The sequence below is a fragment of the Entelurus aequoreus genome, linkage group LG01 (genome assembly GCF_033978785.1).
Source record: "Entelurus aequoreus isolate RoL-2023_Sb linkage group LG01, RoL_Eaeq_v1.1, whole genome shotgun sequence".
In the NCBI taxonomy this organism is placed as follows: Eukaryota; Metazoa; Chordata; class Actinopteri; order Syngnathiformes; family Syngnathidae; genus Entelurus; species Entelurus aequoreus.
This window is the reverse complement of record NC_084731.1, coordinates 45,228,278-45,240,593: the sequence shown is the minus strand read 5'-3', so window position 1 is coordinate 45,240,593 and position 12,316 is coordinate 45,228,278. Positions and strand designations below refer to the sequence as shown.

The following is a 12,316-nucleotide window of genomic DNA, read 5'->3' as shown; positions in this document are numbered from 1 at the left end:
GTCTTTTAAAACAGCAAAGGCTATTGTCATATTGAGGATCTTTGACAAGATTTTTAAGTATGTCCTGTACAACAACAGAAACAACAAATCGCTCCTATCATATTTAGGAGTGTTTTGTTTTCAGTAATTCCTTAAAAACAGTAAAGCGCTCTTGTCATATATAGGATCATTTAGTGTATTCGTTAACAACATCAAAGGGCTCCTGTCACGTTTAAGGATCTTTGACTAATATAAACATATTGCTTTTGTTTTAATTGATGAGTCTATTACTTTATTTTTGACAAAATTACCCCCCGAAAAATTATGACAGAGCCTTGCATTGATATTATATCCAAAATAGGAATAATAGTTAAGGAAGAAGACCGTGTCCGTTGCTTTCTCAAAATGTGCCCCTAGAACAATTTAGCTAAAAAAAAGCTTTAAGCTGATCTATCGCTAGGGATGATACTCGAAACCGGTTTTCCCGGTTGTTCGATAAGAAAAGAACCGAGTCCTCGGACTCGAATCCCTTTTTGAGAACCGGTACCCGTTATCGAGACCACTATAGTAAAGAAAAAGAGTTGGTTCTTTATTCGAACCCCTCGGAACGAATCCCGTCCCGACCAGAAATGCTCCGTGGGACATCACAAGAAATCAGTCATGTAGCTCAGTCATTAGGCGCAGATAGCGAAAGCAGGAAAAAAATGGACGGGAAAAAGTGCTCCAAGGTGTAATAAAGTTCAAAACAAAAGGTATAATCCAATGAATAACTTTACTGGGAGATTTGAGCAGGGTACAAACACATGAAGAACACTTCTACGACCCACCGGAAACATAGCAACCAGGCTAGCAACGCACCTCCTTTACGGCAGCTGTCGCAACGTTCTTATAGCAACCGCAGCACATACATATATGACATGATCTCCCTTTTTCAACTTTTGGTTTTCTTTCCTTGTAAACAAAATCACACTGTATATGTGTTGTCCGTCTAATTATAAATAATGCAGACGAGGTGTGTTGGCTGAGTTCTTGACGTTTACTTTCACGGGTGACGACATGCAACACTTTTCGGGGCTACCGCGCATGCTCGTCACTCCCGTTGCATGATGGGTAGTGTAGTTGTTATATTCCCTAGCTCATAACATCTTTCCCCTATAAAGAAATAATGTTAACTCAATAAAGTGTATTTCTTTTTTTAGCTTTAACTTTTCATTTTTTAGCATTGTAACCACATTTGCAAACAACTTTTCTCTTCATAGAATTTTCTTTCAATAAAGAAATAAAGTGCACAAATGTCAAAGCATCATAACAAACAGTTATGTCAAATAGCAGCAGAAGTGCACTTTTTGGAGAGCTGTATTATTTTCAGTTTTGTGCCCAAGGGACTGATTTTATTTAACACTAGTATTATTTATACACCTATAGTGATCACAGAGACAGGTTGTTTTTGTGTTACCTTATATGTTTGTTTTTCTGAAAAATCCCACTTAATATACTTTGGGTAACAACAGTCAATATTTATTTATTTTATTTTTTTAGGGGGGCAACAGTCAATATTTATTTATTTTTTAGATTAAATTGTTTTCTTTTTTAATAAAAGTGAGCTTTTGTTAAACCAAATATTGTGTGTTTTTTTCCATATACAACAACCTATCTGGACTCGATAAGAGAATCGATAAGGAATCGGTTCGATAAGAGGATTCGATAATAGACTCGAACTCGATAATTTCTTATCAAACATTATCCCTATCTATCGCTTCTTCTGACTTCATTTTAATACCCCAAAAGGGATAAGCGGCAGAAAATGGATGGATATCAATTTGCATAATGAGATAATGACGACAAGGTCCAATATTAGCATGACTAAAGCCTTGGTGATGTTCCACTGGAGCCGACATTAGTTCTGTATGGAGTGACTTAATTTCATTTAGAAACAAGCGTACGAGGGAGGAACCAAATTAAAAACGTTTTGGGGCATTTTATACACTTTGTTTTTGGAAAGGCCACAGAATGGAGGCGGACAGATGATTTAAGGTAGTTGAAGAAAGGGGAGATAATTTAGTGCCCACTCTTGCCAGAAGATGATTTAACTAGGCCATGTTGACACCTCCACACACACAAAAAAGATTGTGCTTGTAGTTTTGATTGTCTCCAAGAAAAATTATAATTTAGGGTAGTCCTGATACCAATATTTTGGTACCGGTACCAGTACCAAAATGTATTTCGATACTTTCCGCTACTTTTCCCAAAAAAAAAAGGAACCACAAAAAATGGCATTATTGGTTTTATTTATTTTATTTTTCTTAAATCTTATGATACATTAAACATACATTTCTTATTGCAATCAAAGAACAATTTTGTCATTAAATAACATAGCGAACATACTAAACAACTTATTTTTAGTACTAAGTAAGCAAACAAAGGCTAACATATTGTGTCATTTCTGATTGTTTTATTTTGTCAAAACTATGAGGGAAAAGCGGTAGAAAATGGAATATTAATAATCTACTTGTTTATTTAATAGTTAATATCTGCTTACTTTCTGTTTTAACATGTTCTATCTACACTTTGGTTAAAAATTTAATAATCTGTTATTCTTTTTTTTGGATACTTTACATACATTTTGGATGATACTACACATGTTGGTAACAACCCAATACTAAGTAGTGACAGGGTCATACATTGGCCGTATCTAAAGTGCTCATGTGTCCACGGATGAGTTTATAAACCATAAGAAAATGAGAAAATATTGTGTGCTAATAAAAAATATCGATGTAATCATCGTACGATTGACTATATACGGCTCTTGGTATCGTTACAGTCGATGCCTGTGTAGCTCCACCCGTGGCATTTGTTTACATTCAGGGGTGCAAGCTTGCTATTAGCGGTTAGCTATTGTATCCTCCAACATTGTGTAGTGAATAATGTTTAGCTAGTCCTCATCCTATAGGTAGGATACTTGTAAGAAACAGTTTATTTATCGCCATAGAAGCAAGCATTAGTGATTTAGAAGCAGCAAAAACACTGCTGACTGCGGATGGACGTTAGCCACTAGCTAGTTAGCCATGGTTTAAAGCACCTCTTGCAGAGCAGCGCTACAGTGTTTATAGCTTCACCTTTATTGTTAGTTTTCAAGCCAAAATGCATCCATTCTCCCTTTTCTCTCTCCACACTGTGTCTGGTTGTAAGTATTCCATGTGTGTGCGTTGCCTAACATGCGCTGTCACATATGCATGTAGATGGCAGTTTCTCATGTTTGAGTGTCACAACATTGCTAGGCTTACGGCAGAAGAACTGCTCTACGGCAGACTAAACGGGACTGTTGCTCTTGTGTGTTGTTACCGCGCTGGGTGGGAGTTAATGTAAACAGCCTACAATATACCTGCACGATACTCGCCCTCGATCATTCTATGTGGTGTCAGAAGTGGCCAGTGAGTCACGAAAATTCAATAACGAAGTAAGTAGGCAACAGAAACTTGAAGCCCCCAGCAAACTTTGCCTTTGACAAGCCAATTGAATGGCTAGACTGGAGACAGCCCTTCGAATGGTACAGACTAGCAACAAAACTCTGATTTATGCAATGAGCAACAAGGTACAAAACATATATAAATCGTTCACCTTTGCCAAAAATAACTTTGACAGCATGGTAAAAAAGTTTGGCCAGTATTTTTTCCAGAGGAAGAATATTATCCCCGAGAGGGCATGTTTCCACCAATGTGTTTAGCAGCCAGGGGAGAAGGCAGAGTGTTTTAGCCGAGCCCTGTATGATGTATCAGAGCACTGTGAGTATGGTGCAGTCAAGATGAAAATATCTGCAACCGTATTGTTGTTGGGATAATTAACGAGCTCTTGCGCATACTACAGCTAGGCAGCTAGAGGAGGTTGCGAAAAGTAAACCTGCAGGGAGACAAGTTGGGATCAGTACAGGTGGTGCGTTACAAACAAAATAATAATTGGAAGCAGCAACAACAACCAGGCAAGACAAAAGACAGAAAATGCGGGAATAAAAAGAAATGTGGTAAATGTTGGAAAGTCCAGCATGGTAGAGATGAAAGGCGCTCTGCAAGGAAAGCTACATGCCATAACTGCCAAAAAATCGGACATTGGTCCAGAGCGTGTTGCAACAGCAACAGTGAATGAAGTCACAGAGAGTGGGCAGGCTGAACAGACATCCTATGTCTTAGGTTCAGTGTGCAGTGCAGATGCGAAAGAGCAGTGAACTGTGCAACTACAGGTGGATTCCATCTCAATGGAATTTTAAATCGATACAGGAGCTAATGTCAATTTATTAGGTGAGAATGCATTCCCACACTCACCCCACTGAGAGCACTAGAACCTGCTGACATTCATTTAGACAGCCCAAGAGGTGAATTGTTGTGTCTGGGCCGATTTAAAGTGACAGTTAGCCGTAAAGGGAACAATTACCCATTCAAAGCATATGGGGTCCGTGGCCGCAGTGTCAACAATCTAATCAGCCAGTCCCTGTCAGTTGGAATGAACTTGGGGGGAACTTGGCAACGAGTTGACGAAGGGATACTCACCACCGGTGGACATCAGCAAGCTTAGGGTGAGCATGGCACACCAAAAACTGAACCAATTAAAATACAGTTGAAGAACAGTGCTCAATTGTACCCTGTTCATAACGCACGCCGTGTGCTCTTTTCCAATGTTACAAAAACCACAGGAAGGAGAACAATGGCATCATAGAGCCAGTAACACAGCCAACTGAATGGTGCGCACCAATGGTGCCTGTTCTGAAGAAGAACACTGGCAAAGCCAGGATATGTGTGGACTTGATAAGGCTAAATGAATCAGTCAAAAGAGAGCGTTAAATCCTACCTCCCTCGGATGAGATCACTGCCAAGCTTAGTGGAGCAACGGTGTTCTGCTCTCTTGATGCTGCGACAGGCCGTCATCAAACTTATCAGATCAGGATGGCCAGAATACATTGGTAACATCCCACTGTGTGCCAGATATTTAATGAAATTGAAAAACTAACGTTTAGAAGCTGATGGCTTGGCCACACGAGGAAACAGATATGTTATTTCAAAGTCATTAAGAGCAGAAATTTTGCAGAAAATACACGATGGACATCAGGGGCTCACAAAGTCTAGAGAATGGGTCAAAACATTGGTTCGGTGGCCAGGGCTCTCCCTCGGAATTAAGAGTTTGTATAGTCATGCAAGACCTGTTAGGAGCAAAAGCGTGCTCAGCAGAAGGAACCACTCATCTCCACACACCTGCCGGTTTGCCCGTAGAATCAAATTGTTCTTGACCTCTGTGAACACAACAAGCACGATTATCTTGTACCAAGAAATCCTGCACCCACCGTCAACGACCAGTTTGGGATCTTGGATAAGGTGGTGAGTGACAACGCACCTCAATTCTCCTGTGCGGAATTCCAGGAGTTGGCATGACAGCTAGACTTCAGACACATTACGTCTAGTCCTCACCACCCTCAAGGAAGCGGACACGCGGAACGAGCAGTGCAGACCGCAAAGACAATCCTCCAGCAGGACGATCTACTGATAGCCCTCATGTTCTATCGTTCAACTCCCTGTACTACCGCAGAAGTTAGCCCTGCAGAACTACTGATGAGGGGGAAGATCCGACCGACTCTCCTGACGCTCGAGAAAAATCTGCGGCCGAAATGGCCCAACAGAAAAATTGTCAAGCAAAAGAATGTTAATGAGAAGACCAAACAAGCCTTCTATTACAACCACCATCCTAGTGCCAGACATCTTCCTATTCAGGGAGACAATCTGTACATCAAGCTGGACCACGAAAAATCTTGGAAGACGCCAGAGGTTTTCTCAAACCGAACAGACTACCCCACCTGCGCACACCACTGAGAGTGGAGGAATGATTTCTCAACCACTTTGTGCCACTGTTTCAGAGGATATATGCCCAAATCCAGATTAATTGACAACTCCTTCACAAACGCCAGGACATGTTTTGACCAGGTCTAGCTATAGCCACGATAAAAGACTGAATATTAAAAACATATGAACGTCTCACCTCTTTAATTCCCAGACGACCATCTCAAGATTAATATTTTGCAATAAAGCAATATGCATGAACACAAAGAACAAAAAGCACCAATCAATATAGATCAATATACTAATAATCCATATGATATCACTTTTCTGCAGAACAGAACTCTGATTCCGTGTCCCTCCCTAACACTCACGTCTCATTTTGGATGCTGTAAACAAACCCCGCCCACTGTGCTTCTTGCCTGTCTGCATGCAGGTGCTGTGACGTAGATTACTTTAACAATCTGTATATCACTCAAAAGCGCAGACTCCAACCATTGGAATATTCTCCGATGTTCAAGACTCACAGTAATTTAAAAAAATACGAAAAAAAATGTCTAGCAGCCCAGGTTGAAAATCTTAATTTGTCCATGTCTGGTGTATAGTGTTGTATAGCTTCTGAAAAATGTTGATAACAGTAATTGCTTCCTGAGTTATTTTGAAAGAGAAAGAGTTATTTGTGACATACCTGTGTCTACTGGAGATTTAGATTTACCGTAATACATAGCTCACCTTCAGTTTGAAAAGAAGACTAAATGATGATGCGGCATTACAATTGTAATATTGTTTAATTCTATGGAGTGTTTGTTACCTCTGTTTGGTTACACTTTGCAGTTATTTTAAATAACTTTAAACGGAGGGAGATGTCACATATGCATGTAGATGTCAGTATTCCATGTTTAAGAGTGTCACGACTTACGACATTGTTAGGTTTACGGCAGAAGAACTGCTTTACGGCAGACCGAACGTAACTGTTGCTCTTGTGTGTTGTTAACGCACTGGGAGGGAGTTAATGTACACGGCCTACAATATACCTGTATGACAAACCAGACACTCGCTCTTGATCATTCTACATGGCGCGCCGTCATGTTTGTAAAGACGTCCGCAAAATAATAAAAAGTATTGGTATTTTTCAGAGGCAGTATAGTACCATTTTTAATTCATTAGTACCGAGGTACTTTGTTAGATACTGTGCAACCCTATGCTAATTATTAGAACACTGTGTATACTTATTCCAATAAATACAATATAACTTCTCCCAGAAAGGTCTCAGGCCGTCCACACAGAAAAGATAATATATCGTAATGGTGATAGGTGAGAGGAGCGGACTCACCTGGTTCTCCTCATGAGTGACCCTCATCTGCTCTTTAAGAATAGACGTTCGCGCCGCCTCCTCCTTCCTCATGATGCGCTCCTTCTTCAGCTCGGGGCTCCAGAAGCTCTTGATGCTGTTGGTGGAGGAGCCCAGCTTACTGTCCTTCAGGTCCAGCTCCCTGCGCAGTATCTCATTCTCCCTCTGCATATCCCTGAACTGGGCCTGCATCTCTAGCAGTTCTCCCCCACTGCTCCGCACCGCCTGCCTCAGCAGGGCGGAGGGCACCCCCTGGTGGTGGTGGTGGTGGGAGTGCAGCATGGAGATGGAGCCCAGGTCACTGTAAGACAGAAGGTCAGCATGGTGCAGCCCCACCGAAGCGATATTGGGACTGCTGCCCATGGCCGTGACGCGGCCCCCGTACATGGCCCGGCTGGTGGCCCGGCCCAGAGTGGTAGTGCCTTTGGGGTAGGTGGCCGTGGAGCCCACGCCCTCGTGATCGCTCAGGTACATGGGACCCGAAGTGGCGTAGGCAGCATTGAGAGACTGGATGTTCTCCATGGAGAGCGTCTTGCCCCCCGCGCCGCTCCCGCCCCCGCTGTTGGCCCTCCGATGGCCCAGTCTGGGGGACCGAGGCAGGCGCGGGGAGCGTGCGGGGCTGCTCTCTAAGTGACTTACAGCTCTGGCACTGCCGTACATGTCCCGTGAGTGGGCCACAAGGCCACCAGGGGGTCCTTAACGGGGGCACGCTGCGATGATACTGCACAGGCTGGCTGAACCGCACATGGGGGAGGTGATTTCCTGCCGTGGGAGTCGGGGTGCCTCAAACTCGCAGGGAACGCCTGGGAGGCACCTGAGAGAGACAAATCACAACAGGTTGGATGTGTCAGATGAGGAGCTTGGAAATAAAAGGAGACAAGCTGAAACAGAGGAAGCTCTTTGGGAGGTTGGCTGGCCTAAAAACACATTTACTCAAGTTCTGTTTGCCTTAAAAAGACAGATACAACATGACGTACACTCGTACAGTACTTCATTATTTTACCTTTATATATATTTGACATTGTAATTTAAATCTTTTTAAAAGGTACAATACATAATAACGAACATTTGACATGTAAATATGTGATCTTATATCTTTTTGCTAATTTCCATCACCAATCCCTCGTAGGGATTGGCGATATGGCCTAAAATCTATATCTCCATAAATATTGCATCCTCCTACGATAACGATACATATCACCAAATATAATTTGGTATATCAATAGAACCATTTCAAAATGGGTTACAAAGGGTCCTAATTAGACTATTGATATAAGCAGTAACATATTACATCATTTCTGGTTGTTATTTATTTTCTCAAAACTATTATTAATCTAAAAGTTAATTTACTGTTAATATCTAGTTACTTTCTGCTGTAACATGTTTCTATCTACACTTTTGTTAAAAGGTAATAAATATGTATTCTTCTCTTGTTTGGATACTTGACATTAGTTTTGGCCGATACTACAAATGTGGGTAACGATCCAATAGTTACAGGGGCAGTATCGTCATACCAATGATAATACTGATACTTACATTTTTCAAGATTATTAAATGATTAAGTAATTTAATTATTTCCTAATATTGGCTTTGATTTAAAATCCTTTCGCGTTTGTCTTTAGGGTCCTCCTATGTCCAGGGACTTATTTTCTGAGTTTGTAAACAATAACAAAAATGACAAAATATCTTTCTGATACTAAAAATATCAATCTAACCACTGTAGTATCGACCAAATAAGGATATGATACTTGGTATCGGCAATGTCGATATTTGTATAGATCCGCCCAGCATTGTTTACCTTCAAAAGCTCTAGCTTCGGGTTGGCAGTTAGCATATCCTCCTACTGTGTGTAGTGTAGGATATGTAGCTATTCCTAGTCCTCCAGTGATAATGATCCTTTTCGCCTTGGAGGCGGGGAATACTGACTTAGAAGCGGCTTTGCACTGTTAAAGTACCAAGTTAACGATAGTCACAAACACACTAGGTGTGGTGAAATTATCCTCTGCATTTGACCCATCTCCATGTTCACCCCCTGGGAGGTGAGGGGAGCAGTGAGCAGCAGCAGTGGCCGGGCTCGGAAATCATTTGGTGATTTATTTAACCCCCAATTCCAACCCTTGATGCCGAGTGCCAATGGGTCCATTTTTATAGTCTTTGGTATGACTCGGCCGGGGTTTGAACTCACGACCTTCCAGTCTCAGGGCGGACACTCTAACCACAAGGCCACTGAGCAGAGATGTTAGATGCTAGCTAGAATGCAACAGTGCGTTGAGGACGGGTTCTTTCGCTCGTTGCTGATAGTATTAAAAATCTTCTATTTTGCACAACCCTAGTCTCTTTGATGTTAAAATTAAAACACATTCAAAACATATGGAACAGTATTAAATGTAAAATTACAATGTTTAAGTGCCAAAGGCGATATTCTAAAGGCAAATTTACCTTGTACATTACAGAATTACATAAAACAATTGGGGCAGCACGGTGGCAGAGGGGTTAGTGCGTCTGCCTCACAATACGAAGGTCCTGAGTAGTCGTGAGTTCAATCCCGGCCTCGGGATCTTTCTGTGTGGAGTTTGCATGTTCTCCCCGTGACTGCGTGGGTTCCCTCCGGGTACTCCGGCTTCCTCCCACCTCCAAAAACATGCACCTGGGGATAGGCTGATTGGCAACACTAAATTGGCCCTAGTGTGTGAATGTGGGTGTGAATGTTGTCTGTCTATCTGTGTTGGCCCTGCGATGAGGTGGCGACTTGTCCAGGGTGTACCCCGCCTCCCGCCCGATTGTAGCTGAGATAGGCTCCAGCGCCCCCCGCGACCCCGAAGGGAATAAGCGGTAGAAAATGGATGGATGGATGGATAAAACAATTGATCAAATATAAACTGCTCAAAAAAAAGGGGGACACACATAAACAACACGATGTAACGTCGAGTCCATCACACTTTTGTGAAATCAAACTGTCCATTTAGGAAGAAACACTGATTGACAATGAATTTCACATGCTCAAACACCAAGTTACCTAGCTACACACCAGAGGTGTGGACTCTAGAGTCACATGACTTGGACTCGAGTCAGACTCGAGTCATGAATTTGATGACTTTAGACTCGACTTGACAAAATGTAAAGAGACTTGCAACTCGACTTAGACTTTAACATCAATGACTTGTGACTTCACTTGGACTTGAGCCTTTTGACTTGACAAGACTTGCTACTTTCCCCAAAACCCAAAGATTAAAAAGTTATTCAGGAGCGCTCCGTATCTTTCATTGTGTGCGTGTGTGTCTGTCAGCGTGTGTGCTGCTTGTCAGTACAACATCCAATCAAATTAGATCCACATTGTTTTCATCCCACAGCATTCATTCAATCAAATTGCAGGACAACCAACGAAGAACAGCTGTCAAACAACGCGGTAGCGAGGAAAAATTATGCCAAAGATAATTTCGTTCGGGTATTAAAACTACGAGTTGGTCAACAAAAAACTAATTGCAGTATGCAAAACATGCGGTTCGAAGATTACAGACGGAGACGCAACAACTTCCAACTTCGTTCGACATTTGAAGTTGCACAAAGAACGGTAAGTTTTGAATGTAAGCTAACGTTTATTGGCTAAGTAACATAACTTTTATTTGCTGTGTAGTTAAATCAGTGAGGCTGTAAACTCACTGCTAACGTTAAAACCATAGAAATCTTATAAGTAGACGCAGCATCGAGCGCTACTGCTGACGAGACGCGGGGCCGTCATCTTGGAGTGGTGATCCGCTCCACTCAGTGTAATTAATTTGGCAGGAGCAATGAACTGTCAGCGCATTTAATTAATCTTACCTCACTGAATACCACTGATTTTCACGCACGTTTTTTCCATACATGTAGCTATGATAAAGGACACATGTTTTGGCGTGTTTCATTATTCATAGTTTGCTTAAAGGCCTACTGAAAAGAAATGCTTTTATTTAAACGGGGATAGCAGATCCATTTTATGTGTCATACTTGATCATTTCCCGATATTGCCATATTTTTGCTGAAAGGATTTGGTAGAGAACATCGACGGTAAAGTTCGCAACTTTTGGTCGCTGATAAAAAAAAGCCTTGCCTGTACCGGAAGTAGCGTGACGTCACAAGTTGAAAGGCTCCACACATTTCCCCATTGTTTACACCAGCAGCGAGAGCGATTCGGACTGAGAAAGCGACGATTACCCCATTAATTTGAGCCAGGATGAAAGATATGTGGATGAGGAACGTGAGAGTGAAGGACTAGAGTGCAGTGCAGGACGCATCTTTTTTCGCTCTGACCGTAACTTAGGTACAAGCTGGCTTATTGGATTCCACACTTTCTCCTTTTTCTATTGTGGATCACGGATTTGTATTTTAAACCACATCGGATACTATATCCTCTTGAAAATGAGAGTCGAGAACGCGAAATGGACATTCACAGTGACTTTTATCTCCACGACAATACATCGGCAAAACACTTTAGCTACGGAGCTAACGTGATAGCATCGGGCTTAACTGCATTTGGAAACAAAACAAATAAGCCCCTGACTGGAAGGATAGACAGAAAATCAACAATACTATTAAACCATGGACCTGTAAATACACGGTTAATGCTTTCCAGCCTGGCGAAGGATGCTGTTGCTAACGACGCCATTGAAGCTAACTTAGCAACGGGACCTCACAGAGCTATGCTAAAAACATTAGCTATCCACCTACGCCAGCCAGCCCTCATCTGCTCATCAACACCCTTGCTCACCTGCGTTCCAGCTATCGACGGTGCGACGAAGGACTTCACCCGATCACCGATGCGGTCGGCGGCTAGCGTCGGACAGCGCGTCTGCTATCCACCTCAAAGTCCTCCTGTTTGTGTTGCTGCAGCCAGCCGCTAATACACCGATCCCACCTACAACTTTCTTCTTTGCAGTCTTCATTGTTCATTAAACAAATTGCAAAAGATTCACCAACACAGATGTCCAGAATACTGTGGAATTTTGAGATGAAAACAGAGCTTTTTGTATTGGATTCAATGGCGTCCGAATACTTCCGTTTCAACGATTGACGTCACACGCATACGTTATCATACATTGGTTTTCAACCGGAAGTTTAGCGGGAAATTTAAAATTGCACTTTATAAGTTAACCCGCCCGTATTGGCATGTGTTGCAATGTTAAGATTTCATCAT

At 42.1% G+C, this 12,316-nt stretch overlaps 1 protein-coding gene across 3 annotated transcripts in view; it reads right to left on the bottom strand.

Annotated features, from left to right (window-relative positions):
* erc2 (ELKS/RAB6-interacting/CAST family member 2) overlaps positions 1-12,316 on the bottom strand; it is a 100,345-nt gene that overhangs the window by 72,798 nt on the left and 15,231 nt on the right. For all 3 annotated transcript variants that reach the window (XM_062052069.1, XM_062052077.1, XM_062052074.1), the window contains exon 2: positions 7,129-7,960. In XM_062052069.1, the coding sequence (XP_061908053.1) occupies positions 7,129-7,806 (678 nt within the window). In that variant the 5' untranslated portion in view covers positions 7,807-7,960. The remainder of the gene's footprint in view (positions 1-7,128; positions 7,961-12,316) is intronic.